The sequence below is a fragment of the Enhydra lutris genome, unplaced genomic scaffold (genome assembly GCF_002288905.1).
Source record: "Enhydra lutris kenyoni isolate GAN:26980312 unplaced genomic scaffold, ASM228890v2 scaffoldscaffold82, whole genome shotgun sequence".
Classification (NCBI taxonomy): Eukaryota; Metazoa; Chordata; class Mammalia; order Carnivora; family Mustelidae; genus Enhydra; species Enhydra lutris.
Genome location: NW_019154166.1, coordinates 1336403 through 1359836, shown reverse-complemented (window position 1 = coordinate 1359836; position 23434 = coordinate 1336403). Strand labels below are relative to the sequence as shown.

General features: G+C 57.3%; 1 protein-coding gene across 1 annotated transcript; it reads right to left on the bottom strand.

The window, feature by feature from the left end:
- Nucleotides 1–6501: 6501 nt before the first annotated feature.
- On the bottom strand, nucleotides 6502–21818 carry LOC111161234 (SLP adaptor and CSK interacting membrane protein). Its single transcript, XM_022524832.1, has 5 exons — nucleotides 21540–21818; nucleotides 12252–12375; nucleotides 10838–10901; nucleotides 8982–9055; nucleotides 6502–7062 (listed from the first exon to the last, which is right to left on the bottom strand). Exons 1-5 carry the CDS (start codon nucleotides 21816–21818, stop codon nucleotides 6908–6910), a joined length of 696 nt encoding a protein of 231 aa, XP_022380540.1. The 3' UTR covers nucleotides 6502–6907.
- Between the last annotated feature and the right edge of the window lie 1616 nt (nucleotides 21819–23434).

The following is a 23434-nucleotide window of genomic DNA, read 5'->3' as shown; positions in this document are numbered from 1 at the left end:
GGGCAGAGTGGGGGAGAGAGAGAGAGAAGTGGACTCCCTACAAATAGAAAGCCCAACTTTGGATTCAGTCCCAGGACCCTGAGATTATGACCTGAGCTGAATGAAGGCAGATGCTTAACTGACTGAGCCATCCAGGTCCCCCTGCAATTTAATTAAAACCAGTCATATTCCACTGATACCCAATTGTTAAAAAAAAAAAAATGCGGAGGCATCTAATGTTTAAAAAAAAAATTCAAAGGCTGTTTAGTTTAGGGATCACTTAACAAATGACCCAGGATATTTTAAGTCATTGAATGTTGTTTCCTCATGGTAGAATATTTAAATTGCTCAACTGTGGGTCATCTAAAACTTTAACCACACTAAATTTGGGCAGTAAGATGCGGGTAAATATAAAAAACCAGGTTTTCCAGTGGAAGGATCAAGACGCAGGAGTATCTGTCCTTTTCTTACGCTGTTTTGGCACCTACTGATGGACACGTTCTATTAACGGGAAGTGTGGCGGCCGTCATTTGGTACCTGTATTAACGGTGGAGGGCTTCTCCGGGCAGCCCAGGGTCCTTCCGCACGGGGTGGGAGGGGTTCTTGCACCTGCCTTGGGGTGGGGGGCAGGAGGAACAGGGGAGGCGTGGGAGCTCCCTCCGACTCAGGACACTCGTCTGAGCCATAACGATGCTGCTGGTGTGACCCGGCCCACCGGAGCCGACGGAAATGGGTTCTCCTCTGCCGGGAGGCTTTGCAGCCGGCGCGGGCTCAGTGAGGGAACCGTCGTCAGCGGGGTCAGCTGTTACCTATGGCGCCAGCAGCCGCAGTCCCAGCAGTCCCGCTGCTAAGGTGCTCGATCCGGGCGCGGACAGGCTGCCTTGCAGAATTCTGCTTGGAGGGTCCTTTTCAAGCGGATGCCAAGTCGGACCTGCTGGTCTTAGCCCCTTGGATTATCTGCTTTGTTTGACTCGCTGTGCTCGGTAGAGCACTTCGAAGTCGTCCGTTCGCTTGTTGGCGCCTTCGCGCGAAGACGGCCCTCCTGGCGCTCCCTCCGTGCAGACGCCGAACAGGTGGTGTGGACAGAGTGCATCATCCGAGCCGGGGCGCTTGCGGGAGCGGAGAGGGTGCCGTCATCCCACGGACACATCACCGAAAGCCCAGCCCGTCCCGGGCAAGCCGGAATCGCTCTGAGACCTGACCGTCACCCTGGAGGGGCCCAGCGTGTCACGGGAAGGAGAGCGGAGCATCCACAGGCCGGACTAGCTGTGACCGGCGACGCGCACGAGACAGGTGCTGAGGAGGGGGTGCCCCTGCCCCATGAGGACAGCCGCCCAGAGACAGCGCTGCTCCGGGGTGGGGTGGGGGGCTAAGCGCTAGTCCAAGTGCGTCAGGTGCGGAGGCAGGAGAAGGACGGTCCCAGCGCGCGGAAGGAAGACGCAAAGGCTTGGCTCCAACGCGACGCTGGTCGGGGACCGGGGCGGCGCACCGGGGGCTGCGGGCAGTTTCCCGGGGTCGGACTGGGCGGCGGCCAGCGGCAGTGGCCGAGGCCGGAGGGGCGCAGTTTGGCTCTCTTGGTGGCACAAGAGAGCCAGCGACGGGTCTCAAGCCTTGACCCATCAAACTGGTGCTGTAGACAGCTCACGCGGACAGCACGCGGGAGATGGGGGTGGGGGGTGAGGACGGTCAAGGGGCTCCTGCGTCAGGCCAGGTGAAGGGAAGGCCGAAGGGAGGCAGCGAGCGTGCGGGGCCTTCCGCGGTGGCACCGACAGCCTGTAAGGGACACGGGGAGCTCCCGCCCCGTCGAGCCCAGCCGCGCTGGAGCTGGGACAGTGCTCGCGGGCGGGCTCTCCCTTCTCCTGCACGCTGGTCCTCCCTGCCGGGTCCCGCCGTGCGCCCCGGACCCCGCTCTGGGCCGAGAGCCCCGTCCTGGCCCCCCAGCATCCGCCCGCCGGCCGCAGCGCAGGGAGGCGGGAGCTCTGCTGGGGCGGGCTGCGGCGCGTGCCTGAGCCCCAAGCAGGGGTGGGGGGACCCCACGCACACGGCGCCCCCTGAGACAGTGGGAGCGGGTGAGAATCCCGGGTGTCCGCTGCAAAGAGCAGACTGCGTACTGCGGAGGCAAAAAGAGGAGGCCTTGGGCCGGGCGGCGTGGCTCCCGCCCCCCGCAGACCTGCTTCGACCCTGGTCCCGCCGCCCTGGAGAGGGCCACGGCGAGGCAGGAAAGGTCACCTTCGGTCTGGAGGGAGCCTTGTGCTGCGGCGAGCCTGAGACGTTTGCTGAGAATATAGACGGAGTGATTTGGGCTGGGAAAGGGGGACCGGCTCCTTCCTTCCTTGCCCCATCCCCTCCCATTTCCTCTTGCTGGGCAGTGGGGAGCAGGTGGGCTGGAACCGGCGCTACAGGCCCAGATCCCCACCCCCGCCCTGCCTGCACTTGGGGTAACCTCAAGCTGAAAGTGCGGGTTCTCCAGCTGCCTTGGCTTCGGGTGCCTTTCAAGGTCACCCCCAAACATCCGTACACCTTCCCCTAAATACCACGGAGTGCCTAACAGCTCAGGATTTGTTGGCAGTTTTCCTTTTGAGGTAAAAGGTACTTGGGTTGAGGGGCACCTGGGTGGCTCGGTCGGTTAGGTGTCGGCCTCCTGATTGCGGCTCAGGTCGTGATCTCAGGGTCTTGGGATCGAGCCCTGTAGTGGGCTCTGCGCTCAGCGGGGAGTCTGCTTGGGATTCTCTCTCTCCGTCTGCGCGCCGCCCCCACACACTGTCATTCTAAATAAATAAAATTTTAAAAAAAAGTTCTTAGGTTGAAGTGCAGAAATCTGAAGTGTGCATTCCCCGAGCTTTCACAAATGCACATGAGCGTGTAATGCACGCCTGCATGACCTTCTGTTGCCTGAGCATGGCTGGAGCAGGTAATGCCTGGGGTTGCACCCGAGAGAGCAGGGGAGAACTAGCCCATCCGAGTGGGTATGGAGGAGCAGGGAGGGGGAGGAGGGAGAGGAGGCGGAGGGTCAGGTCTTCTCAGACCGCATCCCACCAGCTGCCAGCTCTCGGACATGGTTACATTGTTGGGTGGAAACCTCAGAACTCCGACACAGAGTAGCGCTCCTGTTCTGCTAGGCCTGTCACTGTTAAAATTCCCATCTGACCCATAGCCCTTTATGTTCATGTGTGGAAACCCAGGAGGAGAAGAAAGGTGACGCCAGGCTTTGGCCTGAACCCCAGACACCTCTGACTGGGTTCTGGAAACAAGTGCAAATAGTGAACAGTGGTATTTGTGAAAGTGAGCTGACCCAGGGAGGTTGCCTATCCAGCCGCTCTTGTCTCCTTTTTCCTTGTTAGCAAAGCCCACGCCCAGCGAGAAGGGCTGAAAATGCCCGGTGCTCACTCCCCAGCCTTCCCCGCAGCTGGGAGCGTGCACCCATGCAGGCCAATGGCACATCAGGGAAAGTTACTGGGGCTTCTAGGAAAGATGTTCTCTGTCCCAAAAAGAGCTACATGGGAGGAAATGCCCTATTCTTCCCTATTCTTCCCTAGTTGAAATGTTATCATGTGCGGGTGTGAAGCTTGGAGCTGTGGCAGCTGCATTGCCACCATGAGTTGTAAAACTAAGAGAATCAAAGAAAAATCAGCCTCTGTTCCTGAGTCTTAGAGCTGCTGAATCCTGGAGTGTTTACCTGTAGACTTGTCGCGGGAGGCCATGCAGTCTCCATTGTCGGACAGTCTGTTCTTAGCAGTCTAAAGCATGGTAAGTGATAACACATGATTTGTAAAAGTTTTTACTGGTAATACCACAGCATTTCCTGAAAACAATCGTATTTATATTATAAAGATCAGACTTAACTGTTTTAAAGAAAATTATAATCCACTGATTTGTGGTAGGAGTAAATCACCAGTTCTCAAAAGAGTTCAGATGACAGAACAGGAATTGTTTCCAAATGACGGTCTTCAATATTTGTAGGAATTTCAACATCATCACAGTCTCCTTCAGATTACATAGGCTCGGGGTAACTTTCTTCATAGTTGTACTTTATCTGTGAGTGTGTAGCTGGCGGCAATGCAGCTGACGTGGGGTGTCCTAGGGGGCTAGAATGGACAAAAAGGCCTTGAAAATTTTTGATATATTTAATGTTATCATCCAAATTGGGAAAAACTTTTCTTTTTTTACCAAGCTGGTAAAAACATGGCTCTACTGCAGGTACCCAGGGTAAAATCTCAACCACAGCGTGCCTGCTCGGGGAAAAACTACTTGTTTCCTTTTGTCCAACTGGTTGGTAGATTTTTTAGGAATGTTCAACATCCAGTAAATGTTTACTAAGGGCCTACTGTGTGCCAGAGTTTGTGCTAGATACTGGGACTACAGCCGCGAGCCAGGCAAGCTCCACCCCAGTGGAGCCCCGGATTAGAAAGAGGGACGGAGAAGGAAGAAGGCAATTATAATGCAGAGACGGATGTATTCCCATGGGCCATCTTTGTTCATTCATTCATTCAACTGATCATTCTTTCGCCATGTTTGTTGAGTATCCACAGAGTTCCCAGGCATTGTCCTAGGGAGGGAGAAAACACTGGGAGGAAAGACACTGTCCCTGTCCCCCCACGTTCCCGTCACTCTAGTGGGGGAGGAAGACAGGTAAACAGGACATCCCCGGGTGCTAATGCTATGGGAGGAGATCATCGAAGAGGGCATCAGGTTCAGGTTTGGGGTGGTGACGTAGGAGGGATGAGAAGGTGGGGAAGAATGTTCTAGACGGGAGGGAGGTTACTGTGCATAGCCGTAGGGGCAAGAGAGACCCCAGACCAGGTCATTTCAAGTGACTGGAGCAAAAATTTTGTCAGAATGTAAGTTGCAAGGGGGCGGGGAGGGGAAGTTTTCAGGAGAGACCCGGAGACTGGATCCTGACAAGTGTTGTAACCCATATTAAGGAGTTTGGGGGTTTTCTGAGGGTGATGGATGAAGAAGAGGTTTAAGCAAGAGAATGGAGGGGTCAGATGTCCCCTTGAGAAAGCGGCTAGCTGTCGCATAGAAAGGGGAGTGGAGGGTGAGACGTTAGTGGCAGGAGAGGCTGCCTGACCAGGGCCGGGTCATGGGTGCGGTCACAGAGCAGGGACACGGGGAAGGAGGAGGACCCCCGCACACTGTTCCAGTTTCTGACTCCAGGGACTGAAAAGGTAGCAGAGTGCAGGGAGTCTGGGATTGGGGTAGGGAAGCGTTCCTTTTGGGGTATGTGGAGCTTGAGGGCCCTATTGGGGGGGTCCTGTGCATGTCCTGGGGGCAGCCGGGCTGGGACTGAGGAGTGGGCTCAGCTGGAGCCTGTGGACCCCCACCGGGGTTTCGGGGGGATGAGGCAGGCACAGGGAAGAGCCTGGGGATGGGGGGCAGGCTGGCTGGAGGAGAACAGGAGATGGGGCCATCCCAGAAACGAGGAGGAGGTCATTCCTCTCTGGTATTTGCTTCTAACTTTTGTCATCGATGTGGCCGGTTTACGGACCATTCCTAAGAGGGAGGCATGCACGTGGCACATGTCTGTCCTGTGGCTTACTCGTTTTGTTTGTAACTTGGGGAGTGAGGCCTCTCTGGCTCCTGGGGCTCCAGGGGTCCGTCAGGCCGCAGTGAGAGGACCATGTGGCCCACGAGAAGGCGGTGGTCACACGGAAAGTCTGCTGGGAATCTAGAAAGACAGAAGCTGGAGGAAGGCCCTTCCCCACTGGTCCCGTGGTGAACACAGTTTGAGCACGCAGTGTCGGTGTCTGGAGGAGGAGCTCAGTCCAACGGTCACTCGGCCTTTCGGAGCTCCATGGCGCTCTCCCTGCGAGCCTGCTCTGCGGGAGTCCCTGGGGATTGTTTAGAAATCAGGTCTCCGGTCTGCTTAGGATGCGCCAATCTGAGGGCTCAGCTGATCAATGCCGAGGAATGGACGAGGTTCCAGAGCCTCCAGGCTGCCTCTGGCCTCGGGGTTGGGGGCACTTCCATGGCAGGACCCCAGCCCCTTCCACACATCTGACCCCAGAGACTCCACGCGGTGCAGCGCGGCCTCCCAGACGCGCTCGGGGACAGTGATCTCAGTGCTGTTTGCGCAGAACGTGACTGAAGGAACCCTCCTCTTGAACCTGCCACGTAATTTTCCCTTTCTTGCCTCTTGCCCATGACTTGCCCCGGGGAAGCCTCCTTTCCTGTAGCTCCCCAGGACACGTATCTCACAAGGCCCTGCTGCGTGTATGTGCTTTGACCCAGAGGGTGACCCGTTTCTGTCCTTGTTGATTGCCACAATGCCACCAGGAGGCACAGGAAAAAAAATCTGGGAGAACCTGAATCTGGGGTCCATCCGGCTAATGTCACGGAGAGGCTGTGGGGTTTGGGGGGTGTGTAGGTGGGGACGGTTCACAAGAACAAAATGCACTGCTTGGTCTTGAGGAATCTGCAAGGTGTGATGTGGCGGCTTGCACACGCCGAGCGAGCAGCTGGAACGGCCGCCCACAGCCCTCGGGGTACAGGGTGGGGAGTGGGGGGAGGGGGGATGGGTGGGGAGTGGGGTGGGACCCCTGGGGCCGCGCTGGGGATGGGAGCCTGGAGGCTCAGCAGCCCAACACCCAGATTTGGCATCACTTTGAGCAAACAAGAGAAGAGGAGGGAAAGAGTGTTTCTCATGGGTGGTGGGGTTGGGGGGGGGAGCCACCGGACCTAGAGGTCCTTCCGGGGAGGTTCAAGGTTCAAGGCCTGAGCCTTTGGAGTCTCCAGGGCAGAGCTTGGCCCCTGTTCCTCTGGATGCTGGTGCTTCTGGCTCTAAACCACAAGCTCTGTCCTCTAGAGCTCCACGACATGACCCCGGGCTCTCGGGACCCCGCTCTCTGTTGGGATTCATCTGTTCTCAGTGGGTTGAAAAAGCTGTGCAAATCCTCTTTAACTTGCCGGCAAAGAAGGGCCAGAGATCTCAGAAACGCTGCTTTTCCATATGTGCGGGGATTTCAACATCATCGTAATCGTCCAGGGGCTCGATGTAGCTCGGGATGGACACGGTCTTCTTGTCTCTAAGTTTGTTGACCCGCGAGTATGTAGCTGGTGGCTCACTTGGGGTCTCCTGTGGGACTAGAATGCACAACAAGGTCCTTACAGGCAAAGCTGTGGTGTGTTTTTACGTTTTTGATGAAGTTACTCAGCACGATTTTCATGGGTTTGGGTAATCTTCCCACGGTCCGGCGGAGCAGACCCCCATCTCTTATGGGGGAAACCGAGGCACAGACATGACACGGCCTCAGGATCCCCCAAGCAGGTCGATGGCAGATGTTGGTCTGACACCATGGCTCCTGTGTCCCTCTGCCTGCACCCGCCCCCCGCTCCCGTCATGGCAACCAGGAAAGAGAAGTGTAGACAAGCTGACCTAAGCCGATACTCAAATGAGTAGAATTGTGTGATACCCTCATTCTCGTGGGGGAAGTGATAAAAACCACGTTTCCTTTTTGGCACATCCCTCCCAGGGACCTACAGTGTTTTCCAGAACTTCCCCTAATTGCTCAGGGACAAATCTCTGTTCAGAAGGAAGGACAGGACAGTGGTGTTTGCAGAATGGGGGCTTAGGGAATGGGTACGGAGCAAAGAAGCACCAAGGCAGCCAGAGAAAGGACATTGAACGAACAAGCCAGGTAGGCCTCAGATGATACCGGAATGTTCTCGACCACAATCTCTTCCTTCCTACGTGCACCTGAGAGGGGACCAGCCCTCATTTCTTGCCGGGCTCTGCGGTCAGATCCCCAGTTCATCCCCAGGCTCCAGCAGTCCCTCGCTGTGTCGCCATGGGTGAGGCCCTGCACATCTCTGTGCCTCCGTGTCCTCATCCGTCAAAGGGGAATAAGGACGTATGTGCCTCGCACTGTTGTTGGGGGTGTCACGTGAGACGGCGCCCGCAGAGTGCCTTGTACGGGGCCTGCCCCGCCGGGCTGCTCAGTAAATGTGGGCTAATCTCACGATGTACCCATTCAGTCGAGACAGTCCTATGCTCTCCTAAGCCCCAGGCCCTGGTCTTAGTGGTGGGTCCCCGGTGGTTAGCCAGACAGAAACGTTCCCGTTTCCTCGACTTTGTGTTCTAGCGGGAGGAGGGCGGGCAGAAACAAAGTAAGACAACTTTGCGTAATTGCCACACATTTCATGAAGGGAATTACTGGGTTCATTTTAGAGAGGGTGGACAGGAGGGGCCTCTTTGAGGTGCTGACTTTTTTTTTTTTTTAAGATTTTATTTATTTGAGAGAGAGAGAGAAAAAAGGGGGGGGGAGAAAAGAGGGACGGGGGGAGACTCCACACTAAGCAGGGAGCCTGACTTGGGGCTCGATCCCAGGACCCTGAGATCATGACCTGAGCTGAAACCAAGAGTCGGATGCTTTACTGACTGAGCCCCCCCAGGCGCCCCGAGGGGCTGACATGTGGGCTGACCTCGAAGGGTGAAATAAGGCCACTACCTAAGCAGTTTAAAGAAGAACATTCCAGTCCAGGGAACCAGGCAGAGTGTTTCTGATGGGAAGTGTGGGAGGCCCAGTAACACCCCAGGTTTCTTTTCACTCATGCTCCAAACCGGGATTTGAATGTAAGTTTGCAGGTTGAACGCCAGGAGCGTTGCTACTCACTTTGCTCCCTTTTTAACTTTTTGGTCCCTTTCAGAAGGATGGTACCATCTGCAGATGCTAGTGGTATGGACTGTTTTTTTGTCCCCACAAAATTCCTATGTTGAAGGCATAAGCCCCCAGTGAGGTTGTGTTCGGGATGGAGCCATTAAGGGGGTAATTAACGCTAAATGAGGTCATAAGGGTAGGGTCCTGATCGCATAGGCTTTTGTCCTTATAAGAGACACCAGAGTGCCCTCTCTCCCTCTTCCCTACCCCATCCCCCCTGACCAAATTGGCTGGCACCTTGGTATTGACATTCTAGCCTCCGGGACCGTGAGAAAATACATTTCAGTTGTTTAAGCCACCTAGTCTATGGTATTTCGTGCGGGCAGCCCAAGCTCAGACACTTACATTTGTGTTCCGGAAAAAGCAAACCCCTGGGCGGCAGAGGGGGTAACTGAACCGACGGTTCGTTAAGAACATTCCTGGAGATAGAGGGAGAGAGAGGAGTAAGGCTGTGCTTTTGACCATCCTGGCTCAGCCAACTGGAAGGAAAACATCACAGAAAAAGGACAGGGTTGAACATCCAAGTCCTGGTTCCTGAAGGCGGGAGGCATCTCCTTCTCTAGGTTTTGGATCCCATTTGTAAGGAAACCGTCTCCCCTCGCCCTGGGAGCAGCTGGACTTAGCACGGAGCTTGCCTTCCAGGGTTCTCCTGCACTGTTTTAGGAAGGGGAGGTGAGCGCCAAACCCGGGTGTTCCTAAAGCCGACTTTATCCACCCCGCTGAGATGGTCGCACGCGCTCACCAGAAACGTGGACCGGAATGTTCCTCACAGCACCGTGCACCACAGCCCCGGACTGGACACCACTCAGATGCACATGAGCCAGAGAGTGGGTCAGTCCCTCATGGTCCCCTGCACTGTGGGACGCTCCACAGGAGTGAGGGTGAACCGTCTGTAGCCACCCACAAGGACACTCGGGGAGTTGGTGAGCAAAAGAAGTCAAACACTAGACACTCTGTAGGCCCTTTCAGAGGCCGGGATGGAGTAGCCACTCTACGGCCGGAACCAAGCTCGGGGAGCCTCTCTGGCTGGCGCTGCTTTTTGTGCATGGTGCCCCACGTGGATGCTGGGAGAAGGAAGCCTGGTTCCCGCACTCATGCGGCGAGAGAACCAGTGGAAGCCTGTGCCTTGTTTCTCCTGGGCTCCATCCCGTATGCCTTCCCTTTGCCGACTTACTCTGTACCCTTCTACTATAATAACCCCAAACCGTGACTGTTGTAGCTTTTCTGGGTCCTGGGAGTGCTTCTTGTGAGTCATCAAGCCAAATGGTGATCCTGGGTACCCCCCAATACGTAGCAAACATAAAAGCCCCAAGTTGGGACCTCTGGGGGGCTCAGTCCTTTAAGTGTCTGCCTTCGGCTCAGGTCAGGATCCCAGACTCCGGGGATCAAGTCCAGTATCGGGCTCCCTGCTCAGTGGGGAGCCTGCTTCTCCCTCTGCCCCTCCCCCTGCTTGTGCACGTGCACTTTGTCTCTCTCTTTCCTTCTGCCAAATAAATAAATAAAATATTTTTTTAAAACCCCAGATATGAGGGCGCCTGGATGGCTCAGTGGGCTAAAGCCTCTGCCTTCGGCTCAGGTCATGATCCCAGGGTCCTGGGATCGAGCCCTGCATTGGGCTCTCTGCTCAGCAGGGAGCCTGCTTCCTCCTCTCTCTCTGCCTGCCTCTCTGCCTACCTGTGATCTCTGTCTGTCAGATAAATAAATAAAATCTAAAAAAAAAAAAAAAAAAGCCCCAAATATGTCACAGGATACACAAGGAAGGCAGGTGGCATATTGTCGTTAAGCACACAGCCTTAAGGGGGCTGTACTTGTGATCCATTTAAAGAAGAGGAGGGTGGGACTCCTGGCTGGCTGGGTCAGCGGTGGAAGCCACGCTTGACCTTGGGGTTGCGAGTTCGAGCCCCAGGTTGGGGGTAGAGCTGACTTAAAAATAAAATCTTAAAAGAAAAGTGGTGGGCCCAGCACACAGAGCCTGGCCTGTGACTGCTACCAGAGGAGACGGGACCAGGGCGACGTGGAATGCAGAGCCACAGACCGTGCCCCGCATACTCAAAGCCCGAGTCCTGTCCCCTTGCGGTGGCGGAGCGGGCCGCGCAGGCGCAGTGGACCATCAGGGTGCCCTGGCGGAGTAGCGCAGGTGCGGGGTGGGGTGGGAGCGGGAGCCCTCTGAACCGAGAAACAGAGGATTTCCTCTTACTTACTCGTACATCTTCTCTTCATCCCTTTGCTTGTCTTCCCAGGGCTTGGCAATCTCCCACTTCTTGCCTAAGGAGTCAGATAAGCACGTCCACGTAGGAAGAAAGCAGGAGGGGGGCTCTGCGGTTCAGAAGTCCGCGGACACCAGCTGTGTTCAGGGCATGGGGGGAAGAACCACCGGGCAGACACGGACTCGGGGACAAGGAGCAGGTGAGCGGAGGACACGGGCGTCCCCACGGGCCTTCTGCCCGCCGAGCCTTTTGCTAATCCTCGAGGGTTAATACCGTGGGTCAAGATAAAAGAGAACAGATGAGGTTTTTGTTCAGGGTCACGCTTTTGTGCGTATCTAAAAAGGAAACCGTTTAAGAGGCAAATGGACAGAGGAGTATAGGAGCCAGAGTATGCTTTGTACTTAAAAAATGAAGAATTATGGGCTCCCTGCTCAGCAGGGGGTCTGCTTCTCCTGCGGCCCAGTGTCCACCATGCTCCAGCTCTCTCAAAGAAAGAACGAAAGAAAGAATCTCTTTAAAAACTGTGTGTGTGTGGGGGGGGCGCGTCTGGGTGGCTCAATCAGTTAAGCGTTTGCCTTCAGCTCAGGTCATGATCTGAGGGTCCTAGGATCGAGTCCCACACGGGGCTCCTTGCTCAGTAGGGAGCCTGCTTCCCCCTCTCCCTCTGCCCCTCCCCCTGATTGCACATGTGAGCTCTCTTCCTCTCTCTTTAATAAGTAGATTCTTTAAGTCAAGGGGTAGAAGTGAAGGAACACTGCACGGGAAGCCCAGTGGACCCGAGTTCTGGTCCCAACTCCGCCACCAACTCCTATGAGGCCTCAGCCAAGGCTTTGCCTCTCTCTGAACCTTAACTGTCTTATCTCCAAAAACAGATGGAGGAGAATGACAAGGTCTCACTCCTCGTGCAGCCCTGACCTTTCAGGAGAGACGGGATCCCCGAGGGATGCCCGCCCGGGCTGTGCGCCCCCGGGGAGAGGGCCGAACCGCTCAGTGAGCTTACTACCATCCTTAGGTCATCGGGGGGGATACGATCTCAAGAACACACACCATCGGATCAGGGATTTCACGTTTGGGGAGATGAACAGCAAAGTGGAAACCCACTTGTAGACAATCTAAAGTCGGCGTAAGGCCTCCAGGAAGCTGCTCGTGTGTGTTCCGAGGAGGCCAAGGCAGCTGTCATACTAGAGAATTCAGAGGACGACCTCGGAGAGGGCAGTCGTGGAGGCCAACGTGTCCATTGTGGACTGAGCAGAGGGGGAAACTGAGGCCCAGAGAATCATGATGCTTCATCCAAAATTCAGCCGATACAGGCCCGGAACGAATCTTCCTGCTCTAAAGGAAGCCTGGCCCACGGGGGAGCCGCCCAGCCCTCCCCGCCCTCCACCTGCCCAGGTGCGACTGCCCTTACCCTGCCTGAGCAGCTGCCGACAGGCACAATACAGGATGAGGCCCAGGCCCGAGGAGACGAGGATGATGGCCACGGCTAGAATGACCCAGAAATTGTTCCTCCACCAGTCCATCACAGTGGGGCCCTGGGGAGAATGGAGACAGAGGAAGGAGGCGTGAGTAGGGGCATCGGGCGGGGAGGGGTGGGGGCCGCTGTCTACCACGGGGCCGGGGCCGCGGCCGCGGGGAAGCCTGTGCTTATAGGTCAGTCAGGCGCTGGCTCAGGCACATCCTGCCCGCCAGGAGCGGGGAGACCCTGAGCCTGGGCTGGTCCCCCTGTGCAGCTCAGGAGCGGCGCTGGCCAGCGCTTCCCAGGGCAGTCATGTGCACCACAGACAAGACCATGCCTGGGGGCTTCCTCGCTGCTCTTTCCTAGATTGTCGAACACGCAGGGGAGGGGCAGTGCCACCAAATGCAGTTGCTTTTATATCAAAGGGGCAAGAGACTTAATTCCTATTTTTTCTTTTTCCTTGGAGGTGGGGGTTAGGAAGATACCTCGGTGGGTCTCCTGGAGCAAGGGGAAGGGGGAAGGTAAAAATGCAAGGCAAACTCAGTGAGTCCACTGGGAAAAAGGAACGGGAATTTGGGGGCTGCAAGCTGGCTGGGTCGAGCAGGTCGTAAACATTCTCATCCCATGCGAGGGGCCCGCGGCTCCACAGGTGTATCCCGTCGACTCGCCGCACCTTTTCAGCGTATACAGTGAGATAAGCCAGTTACGCCCCGGTTATACCCTGGGTGGGGCGGGGGTGGGGAAGGAGAGAGGGAAACAGGAAGAGAGCAGAAAGTTCGAGAATTGTTAGAAAGTCCCCGTGGTGGAGGCTGGCTGCACTTTTGCAGAATGGCGATGACTAACATTCAGCTCGGAGCAGTTGTGCCGCAATCTGTGTTACATCAAGGCTGCAGTGAAATTGCACAATACAAGCTTGTTCGAATGGAGCCTGGGGAGTCCTGGCATGTGTGCCCTAGTTTTTCAAGCAGGGGAGGACGTGTGCCACAGTGGGGAGCGGGCTGCAGGCCGGACTCACAGGCCTAGCCTCCGGGAAGGCAGGGAGCTCTTGGGTGAGGAGCAGCGCCCCCCTCCCATCCAGGGCACGGGCACTCTGCCCGCTCATTTGGCTTTTCAGATAAAAAAAAAAGATCCCTGAGGCCTGGCATATCCCAGGTACGTGAGAATCCACTTCCTGAGTCATCGTTTAGCCGATGGGAGCTCACGCATGCCCGCCCGCGCAGAGCCATTTCCGATTCAAGCCTTTGGGAGTGATACTGGTGGTGAACGCAGGGAGCCAGGCAGGGGAACGCGGGCGGCAGGAGGCTGTGGCTGCTCAGGCCATCTTTCCCGCAAAGACTTCTGACGTGGCTTCCTGTGTACACGCGTGTGTGTGTTACCAGCATAGCGACTTCATTTATGACGTTGTTCCGTTATAATTTGGGTTTTCAGTTCCAAGGTTTGTTTCGTCCGTGAGGGCGCGGCTCGATCAAACAGGACGGTTTCGGGCTATTCACGGAGTTCTGCGTATCGAAACCAGTTGTGTGCTCCTAGTGGTCCCGCAGGCACGTCATGCCGCAGCTTTTCTGCTCAATGTTTTGCTCGGTATTACGTGTCTGTCGTTGATCCGTGGTGGCGGATGTGCTGGGGACTGACTCTGCGGAGAGTGAAGTGTCCGCTAGCCAGGTTTGCCCCACCCCCAGGCGTGCACTCAGCAGAGGTTTGGGGGTAAGTTGCCTTTTCAGGATGCACAGAAGAAAGCAATAGAGGAAGGAGAACCAAGGGAAAAAGAAAAAGCACAGGGACTGGGAACTTGGCTTTCAGGAGAGCCCCGGGAAATTTGGTTTTGCAGGGCCCAGTGAGGTCACGGGGCACTGGACTTAGGAGAATACCATACATCAGAGGGTGGGCTCTTTGTTTAATAAACCTAATTGGAACCTCACCTTCTTTAGCTCTGGGGAGTGGAGGGATGGATGGATGGTTAGATGGATGGATTGGAGGATGGATGGATGGGTGGATAGATGGACAGATGGACAAACAGAATTTTCTTCCTTCCATTCTCTTATACTCAAATATGTATCTCCTGGTTCTTTGTCTAATTTGTCTCTCACATTTTCTATCTTTTGGTTTTTTTGCTTTAATCTTGAAGGACTTCTCCAAAAGGCAATATAAACATACTCTTTAAGGCTACAGAAGTGAACACCAGGGCATACGAGTTCAGAGCTATTGCATCTGAGAAACAAAAACAAACAGACAAACAAAAAAAGGTTGATCTGAGGAGCACGAGACGGTGAAAGGTGGAGGATGGGAGACAGGGCTGCAACTTTCCACTGTAAACCTTCTGAATTACTTGATTTTTTAAAAAAAATTATGTGTATTTACAGGGAGCCTGGTTGGCTTAGTCAGTTAAGCATTCAACTGGATCTCAGCTCAGGTCTTAATCTCAGGGTTGTGAGTTCAAGCCCCGTGTTGGGCTCCGTGCTGGGCGTGGAGCCTACTTAAAACAAAACACCTCCCCCCCCCGCCGCTGCCAAAACAAAACTGTGTGTATTTACTTCAAGAAAATAAAATTTTAAAAAAAGGCACACAAAACCCACCAATTAAGCACATAGTGTAGCTTCGACGAAAAGCTACTGCTCAGATTTCAAGTTCAAAGCAAATCATTGTCCTCTGTGTCCGGGGGAAGAAAGAGGAAGAAGGATGATGTCAGCCAAGTGGAACTTGGGACGCTTCTGAGAACCTCACAGTGATGGGTACCTCGCGGTTCTGTTCTTACACATGGAGCGGCTCTGACTGGCCAGCAGACGTTTCGAGGGTGTCCTGGGCGCACAAGGCCTGCAGGGGCTTTCTGCTCTCCCCTCCCTTCATCCTTGCGCCACACACTTTCCCGGACCGGGCGTGGAGGTCGAGGGGACGGGGCCTGCCCAAGGTCCCCCAGCAGGGAGGAGGCGGGATGCTTTCTGTTTAGCTCCCAGGCCTCCCGCTGCGGATGTCGGTCACCATGGCCCCTGACATCGGGGACAGGCTGCGTGGGGCTCAGGGTGTCTCTCTTGCAGGAGTGCAGCGACAGTGGTGAGGTGGTGGGAGCCACGGATGAACGGTCGGGACCCACAGGGAAAGCCCCAAGTCCCTGCATTCCAGGGCCAGAGAACCAGCTCCTCCCTGTGGAGGGACGAGGTGCCTTCTCAACAAAAGCGGGATGAGGAGAGGAGCTGGGGAGAGGTAGCCGGGTGAGGAGGGTGCGGAGGGACCATGTCCCGTCCCTGCTGGTTGTCCTCTGGGCTCCTGGCTGGTTTAGTGCCCTGGGTGCTGCCAGAGAGGGGATGTGGACTCTGGGGAGCGGCGGCGGGGAGGACAGCCAGTGGGGGGCCTGTGTGGGCCGTCTGGAAGCTGGACCCCTGGTCGGCCAGCCTGGGGTAGAGAAGACGGTGGGGATCCGGCCGCAAGGGGCAGAGGTGTTTGTGGGACCAGCTGCTGGCAGGCCACAGACGTGGCCGAGTCTCTCAATGGGCCACAAGGGACCCCAGAGGCGATCTGCAGGAATGGCCACGGGTGGGAGACTGTCTGTCTGTCTGTCCTCCTCAGTGCGATACCAGGAAAGTAGTACAGGGTGGGCTGCAGGGGGGCTGAGGTGGCTCCTTCCCCTCCCCCCCTCAATGGGGCAAAGTCGGGGGCTTTGAGCCAAAGACAGTACTGAAGGTTTACAGTTCCCTCCTGGAGGCTCCACGGAAGAGCCATTTCCCTGTTCTGTTCGGCTTCAAGAGGCCACTCAGGTTCCTGCCCGCGACGACCCAGCACGATCTCCCATCTCCCCAGCTGCCAGTCAGTGACCTTGATTCCACCTGCGCCCTCTGTCCCCCTTTGTCCTGGGACCCTGCACCTCCCCACGCTGGGGCAGGCGGGCTCCGTGCACCAGCTACCGGGATCCGAGCTCCGTGAGATGAGACGCTTGCTAACGGGCCTCCATGCGCTTACGCATTCAACATCCTGTATTTTGCTGCCCAGGAGTAAGGAGGAAAAGGGGGAAAACGGGACGGACGTTTCTGCCATCGTGGACAGAATTCCACCACGTGGTACCTGGTGTGGCTGGCCTCGTTAGGAGTCCTGGGACGGACATGGCTCTCCTTCTGGGAGGTGTCTGTTGCATGGGAGGGAACATCTTTGTTTTCAAGAGTCTGAGGACATAGGAAGGTTCTCAAGGCAGGATGGGAGCTCACAGGTAACACAGGGCCCCACTAGCCAGAGCCGGGGGCCCACGGTCCAGTGTAGACCAGTACAGACCAGAAGAGGATCCAACACGGGCCCAGGTCAGCAGTCCAGGGGCTGCAGGGAGGGCACGGGGCCTAAGCCCACAGGTGCAGGCCTGAGGGTCCCAGCTGCTGGGAGGTCGGGAGCTGCAGACCTGACCTCAGGTCCTGTCACCTGGGGGAGCATTTGGTGGCCACCACATGGAGGAAGGAAGGGAAGGGGAGCAGTGGGAGCACCCCTTGGAAATCAGTTACGGAGCGGCTTGGAGGCATCAGGCCCTCGAGGAATATGGAAATTCCCTACCCTCACCATGCCTGAACCTTGGAACCACCCAGGGAGCTTGAACAGCTGCTTGCCTCCGAGACTCTGATTTAATGGATCTGGGGTGGGGGCCTGGCTGCTGGGGTGTGTTTATGGTCTTAATAAAATTGTCCAGATGGGTAATAGGAGGCTGAGGTGGAGAACCAGGGATGGACATGTCGTCTCTGAACCCTTATTATAACCTCCTTGCTGAGGACGCGGTTCTCACCCTGAACAGAGCTCAGAGAGGTTAAGCGATTTGCTAAAGGCCGCACAGCTAGGGATCGACTAAGCTAAGCTTTCAGCTCGGTGCCGTGGGCTGCCCGAGTCCCCGCCCCGTTAACTCTGCCAGGCTGACGTCCAGCCGCTGAGTGTTTTTCCCTTCGTAACAGAACTGAAAGCAGAACCCTCGTTCTGGGTTCTGGCGAGGTCTCAGCCCTTAGCTGTGTCTTGCACATAATAGGAACCGCAGTATGAAAATGCGTCCCAGAAAAGTAACAGGTGCCGCACACTAAGGCCCCACGGGTTCCAAGCATTCTACGCGCCCCGTCCCACAACGCGGCTTGTGGTTATGAGCCCATTTTACAGATGAAGCAGTGGAGGCTTAGATCTCAGCAGTTAGTGGAAGAATCAGGAGCCAAACCCCGGTCTTTCTGACCCCAGGGCCCTCGCCTGGGACCACCGAATGCAGGCTTTGGGAGGTGTATGAAGATGCAGGTGCCAGGGGCCCCGGCCCCTTCCCCACAGCCAGCTCTGATGGGTGGGTCCAGTGTGGGACTCGGGGATCCGCATTTTTAACAAGCAGTGTAGGGGGCTCAGCCCCAAGGGGGGAACATGCATGGGGCCAGTCAGCGGAGCCCAGGGCGGGGACAGGTGAGCGCACCGGAGGCTGGTCCCCCTACCCTGCCGTCCATCCCCACCGTCAGAGGCAGCAGCAGCAGCACTGGGGCAGAAAGCAAGCCACTGGAAAGGACCCCCCAAAACAAATACCTTTCCAGTTTGCTTGTCACAATGCCTGAAATTCCACAAGTCACAAGAAAGTCACTGCAAAGTTCCAGGCTCCCTCTCTCCCCACTTCCTTTCTATCCAAACTCATTTGCTTGGGAGTGCTAGACTCTGAGGAAGAGAAACTGATTTTTACTAGGGTGTGAATGACTTCCTTGGCCCCTCGGGGCACTGGATTCCTTCTCTGGATTCCCTAGGGCACTGGCAAGAGCAGGGGCATCCTAGGATCTCTGCCAAAGTCCCCAGAGGGTCTAAGTGAATGTGACTAGGAACAGAGACTCTCTTTTCTAGCCTCGTCCTCCTGCTAGTGACCCCACCCTGCTCCCCTTCAGAGTGTTGAAGACCCAGAAGGCAAGAGAAGGTCAGACACTGAGGTGGAGGAAAGACAGCTTGTTTAGAACAGGAGTGGCTTCCACGTGTCTGCACCGAGAAGGTGCCGGGACAGAAGACAGGAGTGAAATAGAAGACACCTTCCCGGCCAGAAAGAAGGATGGGCTTTTACAAGGGAACAAGGATGGAGAGAGGGCGTGCCAGGATCTGGGGCAGGAAGTGGGGAGCCCACACCCCCCTTCATTCAGTCCGAAGTAGCAGACACAGTCCACGGGTGCTGGGTGGGGCGGGTGGGAGGGAGACCCGCACTGTCATGGCTGGGAGGCATGCGTTCTTCCTGCAGCTGGGCCTGCGTGTGCTGCCTCTCACACTGCCTTGGGGCCTACTGGTCACGTCTGCCCTTACCACTGTGTCCAGGGCCTAGATGTCCCCCGGGCCCGGTGGGTGCTCCCTACGGATCAGGGAATCCAGGAAGGAATGAGACACTGGCCTGTCCCCTGACCTGCAACTGGACGTCCCCTCTGAGGATGGGGTGGGGGGGGGCAGGTGGCAGCTCAGATCCCACGTTGCCCGCTCGACCCCTCCACCTCCCTCTCCCCCTGCCTCAGGGGCTCCTGGCTTTAAGCCACGGGCTGGCAAGCAGAGGCCCATGAGATGCTCTGGTCTCTCGGCCTCGTATCAGCAGCCCCCGCACAGCGTACAGCCTCCCAGGGAGCCCACCAGCCGCCGCACTGAGTGGGTCGTCGGGGTGGGAGGGCAGCTGAGCGCAGTCACCGGCCCAGCCCAGGCTCTCACTTCCCTGAAAGGCATTTCTGGGGAGTCAGGGGACAGAACTCATACCGTGCCCTCCCCGGGAATTCCAGAAACCGTGGGTTTATTCAGCACTTGTTTTTTAAAAAAAAAAACCAAAACCCCGAAAAAACAAAAAGCAACTCAGTCCTGCCGTGGGGGAAGACTGGGGCCCATGCACACACATGAGACGAGACGTTTCATGATGAACTGCCCTTCCGACCCGTGGCGCACCCAGTGCGCTCCCGCTCCGGATCCCCGAGCTTGGGAGGAAGGTACCCAGTGAGCGAGAGCTGCTGTGTTTCTTTCAGGACCCGCTGGTGGGGCAAGTCCTGGATTTAAAAACTCGAGTTTTTCTCAAGAAGAATGAATGACCTCAAGTAGCCATGAGCCCGACAGGGTGCGGAGAGGACGCTGGTGTGTGGGAGCAGGGGGATTGGGGTTCCGGCTGGAGCTGGAAGAGGCATCCAGCGTCTCTGTGCCAGGAGGCCACCTGCAAAGAGCTCGGCGGAAAGATAGGGCCCCTGTTCCTCATGCGCCCTCTGCCCTTAGGGCCTGGGATGCAAATCCCCTTATCCGAGGCCTGCCCTGCCCTGGACAGCAGCCCCTAGGCCCACGAGGCCGCTGGGCACCTGCTGGGTCTCAATGACTCCGTGTGGAAAGAAGAACATAAAAGGTCATTGATAAATGTGATATGGGTTACTTGTGGGAAAGATCCTTCGGGTGTATTGGGTTAAGGTAAATGTATTATTAAAATTAGTTTCAGCTTCTTTTTCCCCCTCTTTTAGCTCCCCCCATTGAAATTCTTCCCTCTCGTGCCCCTGCTCACACGTGGACCCTCAGGACAGCCCGGCTGGCTCTGCCAGTGGAGCACGCAGCTCTCTATTTTGGGGGGGGAGGCCATGAGTCAGGTGTCGAGATGACTTAAATAAATACATAAACTTAAAAATAATTTTTGGGTGGGGAAGCACGTAGTAATCCACAGCCATGTCCTCCAATCACGCAGCAGCATTTCTAGAAACAACCTGAGAAGTAGCCCAAAGGAAGTTCAAGTCAGAGGCAGAACTGGTAGACCTCAGCGTGCAGAAGCAGGGAGGCACCTCGCGGGCAATGTGAGACGGCCGGCGAGACAGTCGCACGGGGCCACCCGATGGGTTGCGTGGGGCAGTCGCAAGGTGGAAAGAATGGAAGAGACCCAGGAGACTGGCGGGAGCCCCGGGCCCTGAGAAAGCAGAGTGGGGGGCCCGTGCCCCTGCGGCAATCGCTTCTCCCCGTGTTCCCTGCGTCTGAGGCCGGAGCCCGCCGTGAGAAAGCCCAGAACACGGACCTTTCACCGAGCGAGGGCAGGAGCCTCCCCTCTCGCTCTGCCACCTGCCTTGCCGTGAACAGGAACTGAACACATGGTCAGGACGGCAGGTACCCCATCTAAAATGGGCTTCTGCTCGCCCCTCCCCAGCAGGTGGCTCCTGCGGTGTTTCCGTGGCGTTGGGTGTGATGTATCTATCTGCCTGGGGCAGAGCCTTCTGGACCTGCGGATGACTCGGGCTTCCTGCTCCGTTATCCCAGGAGTTCTGCAGCCCAGAGGTCCCTCCTTGGATCCGACCAGGTTGTCTCGCGCTGTTGCCAGTTTTCTTACGTGTTTGGCTCTGCGCGTGAGCGGGACACCTAGAGCCCTGTCCCTGGGGGACCGTCTGGCAACAACGTTGGTGCCATCAGTGGGGTGGGGGGGGCCTGGGGACGCCTGCGCCTGGTGACAGCCAGCGAGGCCTGTGTGTCCTCTCTAGAGCGCATGGAATCAAAATAAGACGATTGTAACTTTTCAAAATATCGACACGTAGGGGAAAACTAGAGGGCCAGCACCACACTCCCTACCGTGGTGGTTGCGAGATTGTGCAATGTGGGGTCATTCTTTTCCCGTGTTTCTCGGAAGTTCTCATTTTTGTCTATCCTAAGAAATACCGAGCGGCCCCCAGGCCCTGTCTTCACTAGGCTCCACAGTCCCACTTTCAAGCTCCCTGGCCCCAGGGCCAGGAAAGGGGGTGTCTCTCCGGACAAGTGATGCGCGACAGGGTGGGACGGGAGACACAGGGCCAGGCCCTCTCCATGGTGATTTCCCCGGGGCAGCGGCAGGTGGCTGGGTGAAGATCTGACCCCAGCCCAGCACAGCACAGCTTGACCCCAAGGCCACGGGAACACAGGATGCCTTATCGGTCCCTACGCCCCAGACACACACACGCAAAGACGCCCAGGCGGGTGGTGGCTAGGTGCCAGGGGCCCCAGGCTGCAGCCCGAGGTTGCCATGGTCATTGCCTTACCCCCTCATGCCCAGCACAGACCCGGTAGGGTGCTCCCAGCTATCAGTTCCCCACACTCCTCATCAGAGTCCGGAGAGGCTAACCAGCTCTCTCCAGCAGACGCGGCTCGCCGCCTGTCATGAGGTCAGTTCAACCCCCCGGCAGACTGCGGGGGAATGGAAGCCCAGAGGGGAGCCGTGATTCTGAATTCAGCCAGCCATCGAGAGTAGACTGGACTGGCCAAGGCCACCCAGAGATTGGGCTACACCCCCCAGGGGTCCAAAGCCCAGACGCCTACCTGGGTTGCAAGGGTGTCCATCTGTGTGCGGCTGAGGGGACTGCGGGAACCGGACTGCGGTGGCTCCGATGCAGCTGGCAGGAGACTTTCCTCGCCCACAGGCCTCCCGCCCACCCCAGAGCAGTGAGCCCCAGCCAGACCGCACTTCCCCTTCCTGCTCAGCCCTTGGGCGGGGGAGGACCACGCGCCCCAGGCAGCCCCGTCCTTCTTCCAGGGAAGCTGGCTCTCGAGGCTCCCAGGAGCCAGAATCTCCTCCTGCAAGACCCTGCATAGGACCATCCCAGCGGTGGGGGTCAGGCCCAGGGACGGGCTCGGCAGGGGGGACCGGGTGGCCGAGTGGTCCCTGCAGATGAGTGTGGGTGAGCGTTCCTGGCTGTGGCAGCCGGCCCAGGGCTCCAAGAGTGAGGACGTTGGCTCCCACCCAGAGGTAGCCCCTGGGGGGACCTGGGCTCTGGTGGGACAAACACAGTGCGCCCACGGAGACCTGCTAGGGGACACCCGTGCCCACCTAGGGGCTGCCTAGCCAGCTTCTGCTATGAGGCTGCTCCGGGACATGGCCCTGTGGGCTGTCCTGATAGGGGCTCGTGTCCACCTGCATGGCTGACAGTCCCCAGCAGCGCCCATGGCCGGTTACAGCAGGGCCGGCACTGGAAAGCCAACCAACCATGTTGAGGACTAACATGAGCATCCCGGGGGGAAAAGCAGGCACACACCAGCCTGCACTGTGTCTGCTGGGGGGAAAAGGTATTTTGACTTTCCGGGGTAATGATGCTACTCTGGGCTTTCTGGGAAGTGCCTACCAACTGGCCTACAGGAAGCACGATTCCTGACCTGTAGGGTTTGCGAGTTTCCAACACGACCCCGTCCAGCTGCTGGTGGGATGATCCTGGACTCAGACTCCGGGCTATGTCTGCAGTCAGGGGTCGGGGCTGCTAACCCCCACCCTGGAGCCCTTGTGGGGACCAGGGCCCACCCCTGTCTGGCTGCATCTCCTGGGCCTGGGGAGTTGTCACCTCCACTTTCCAGCTGAGCTCACCGGAGCTCTGCGAGGTCGCTGTGGGGCGGGGTGGGCAGGGTGGGGGTGGGGGTGGGGGAGACGGGGGCGGGGGGAGGGCAGAGGTGGAGGGGAGTCTGTGCAAGCGCAGCCGGCCTGCTGGGAAGGCCTTTGAGCCCGGGTCTGTCCTGTGCAAACTCTGTGCTCTTAGGGGGATCGAGCCAAAGTGTCGTTGCTCAAAACCCCCTACAAGCGAAGTCACAGTGACCTTGGGAGAGGGGAACAAGCGTGTCCGTGGGTAGAGCTGAGCCCCTGCCCTAAGGCCATGGCTGATTCACCAGTAAGTGGTTCCGTAGCGCTGCGCCCACCGTCATTAGGTGACAGCATTCTCGACAGACCTGATGCACCCCCTCCTCCGCCACGTGCACAGGACACCCGGCCCAGGCGGCCCGGGGGTCCGGATCCCACGTGCACTTTGCCGACAGCGTCCTGCGTAAGCCCTTCCCCCGTCTGAGCCTCAGTTTCCTGGCTTGCGAAGTAAGTGAGCCCAGTGGTGACGAGCCTGGACGGGGCGCCCGCACAGCCTGGATACAAGGGAAGATGGCTGGTAGGTGCGCGTTGGCGGAGAAAAGCAGCTGAGCCCCCTGCAGAGAGAAGCGAGTGACCCACGCCTCCTTCCAGCAAACCCCAGACATGTTTGCCAGGCTCTGCGCTGGGCTCTGCGCTGGGCCCCGCGCTGGGCCCCACCAGGCTCAGACCCAGTGCCTGCCCACAGGGAAGCCTCTCCGGGTGTGGGGGGAAGGTGAAGGCGTGCTGTAATGCCCGCGGGACTAACGCCTGTCACAAGTCTGTCCGCAGAGGTGGGCGAGCTGTAGTCTGCCCCGTGGTGGAGCCCGCCTTC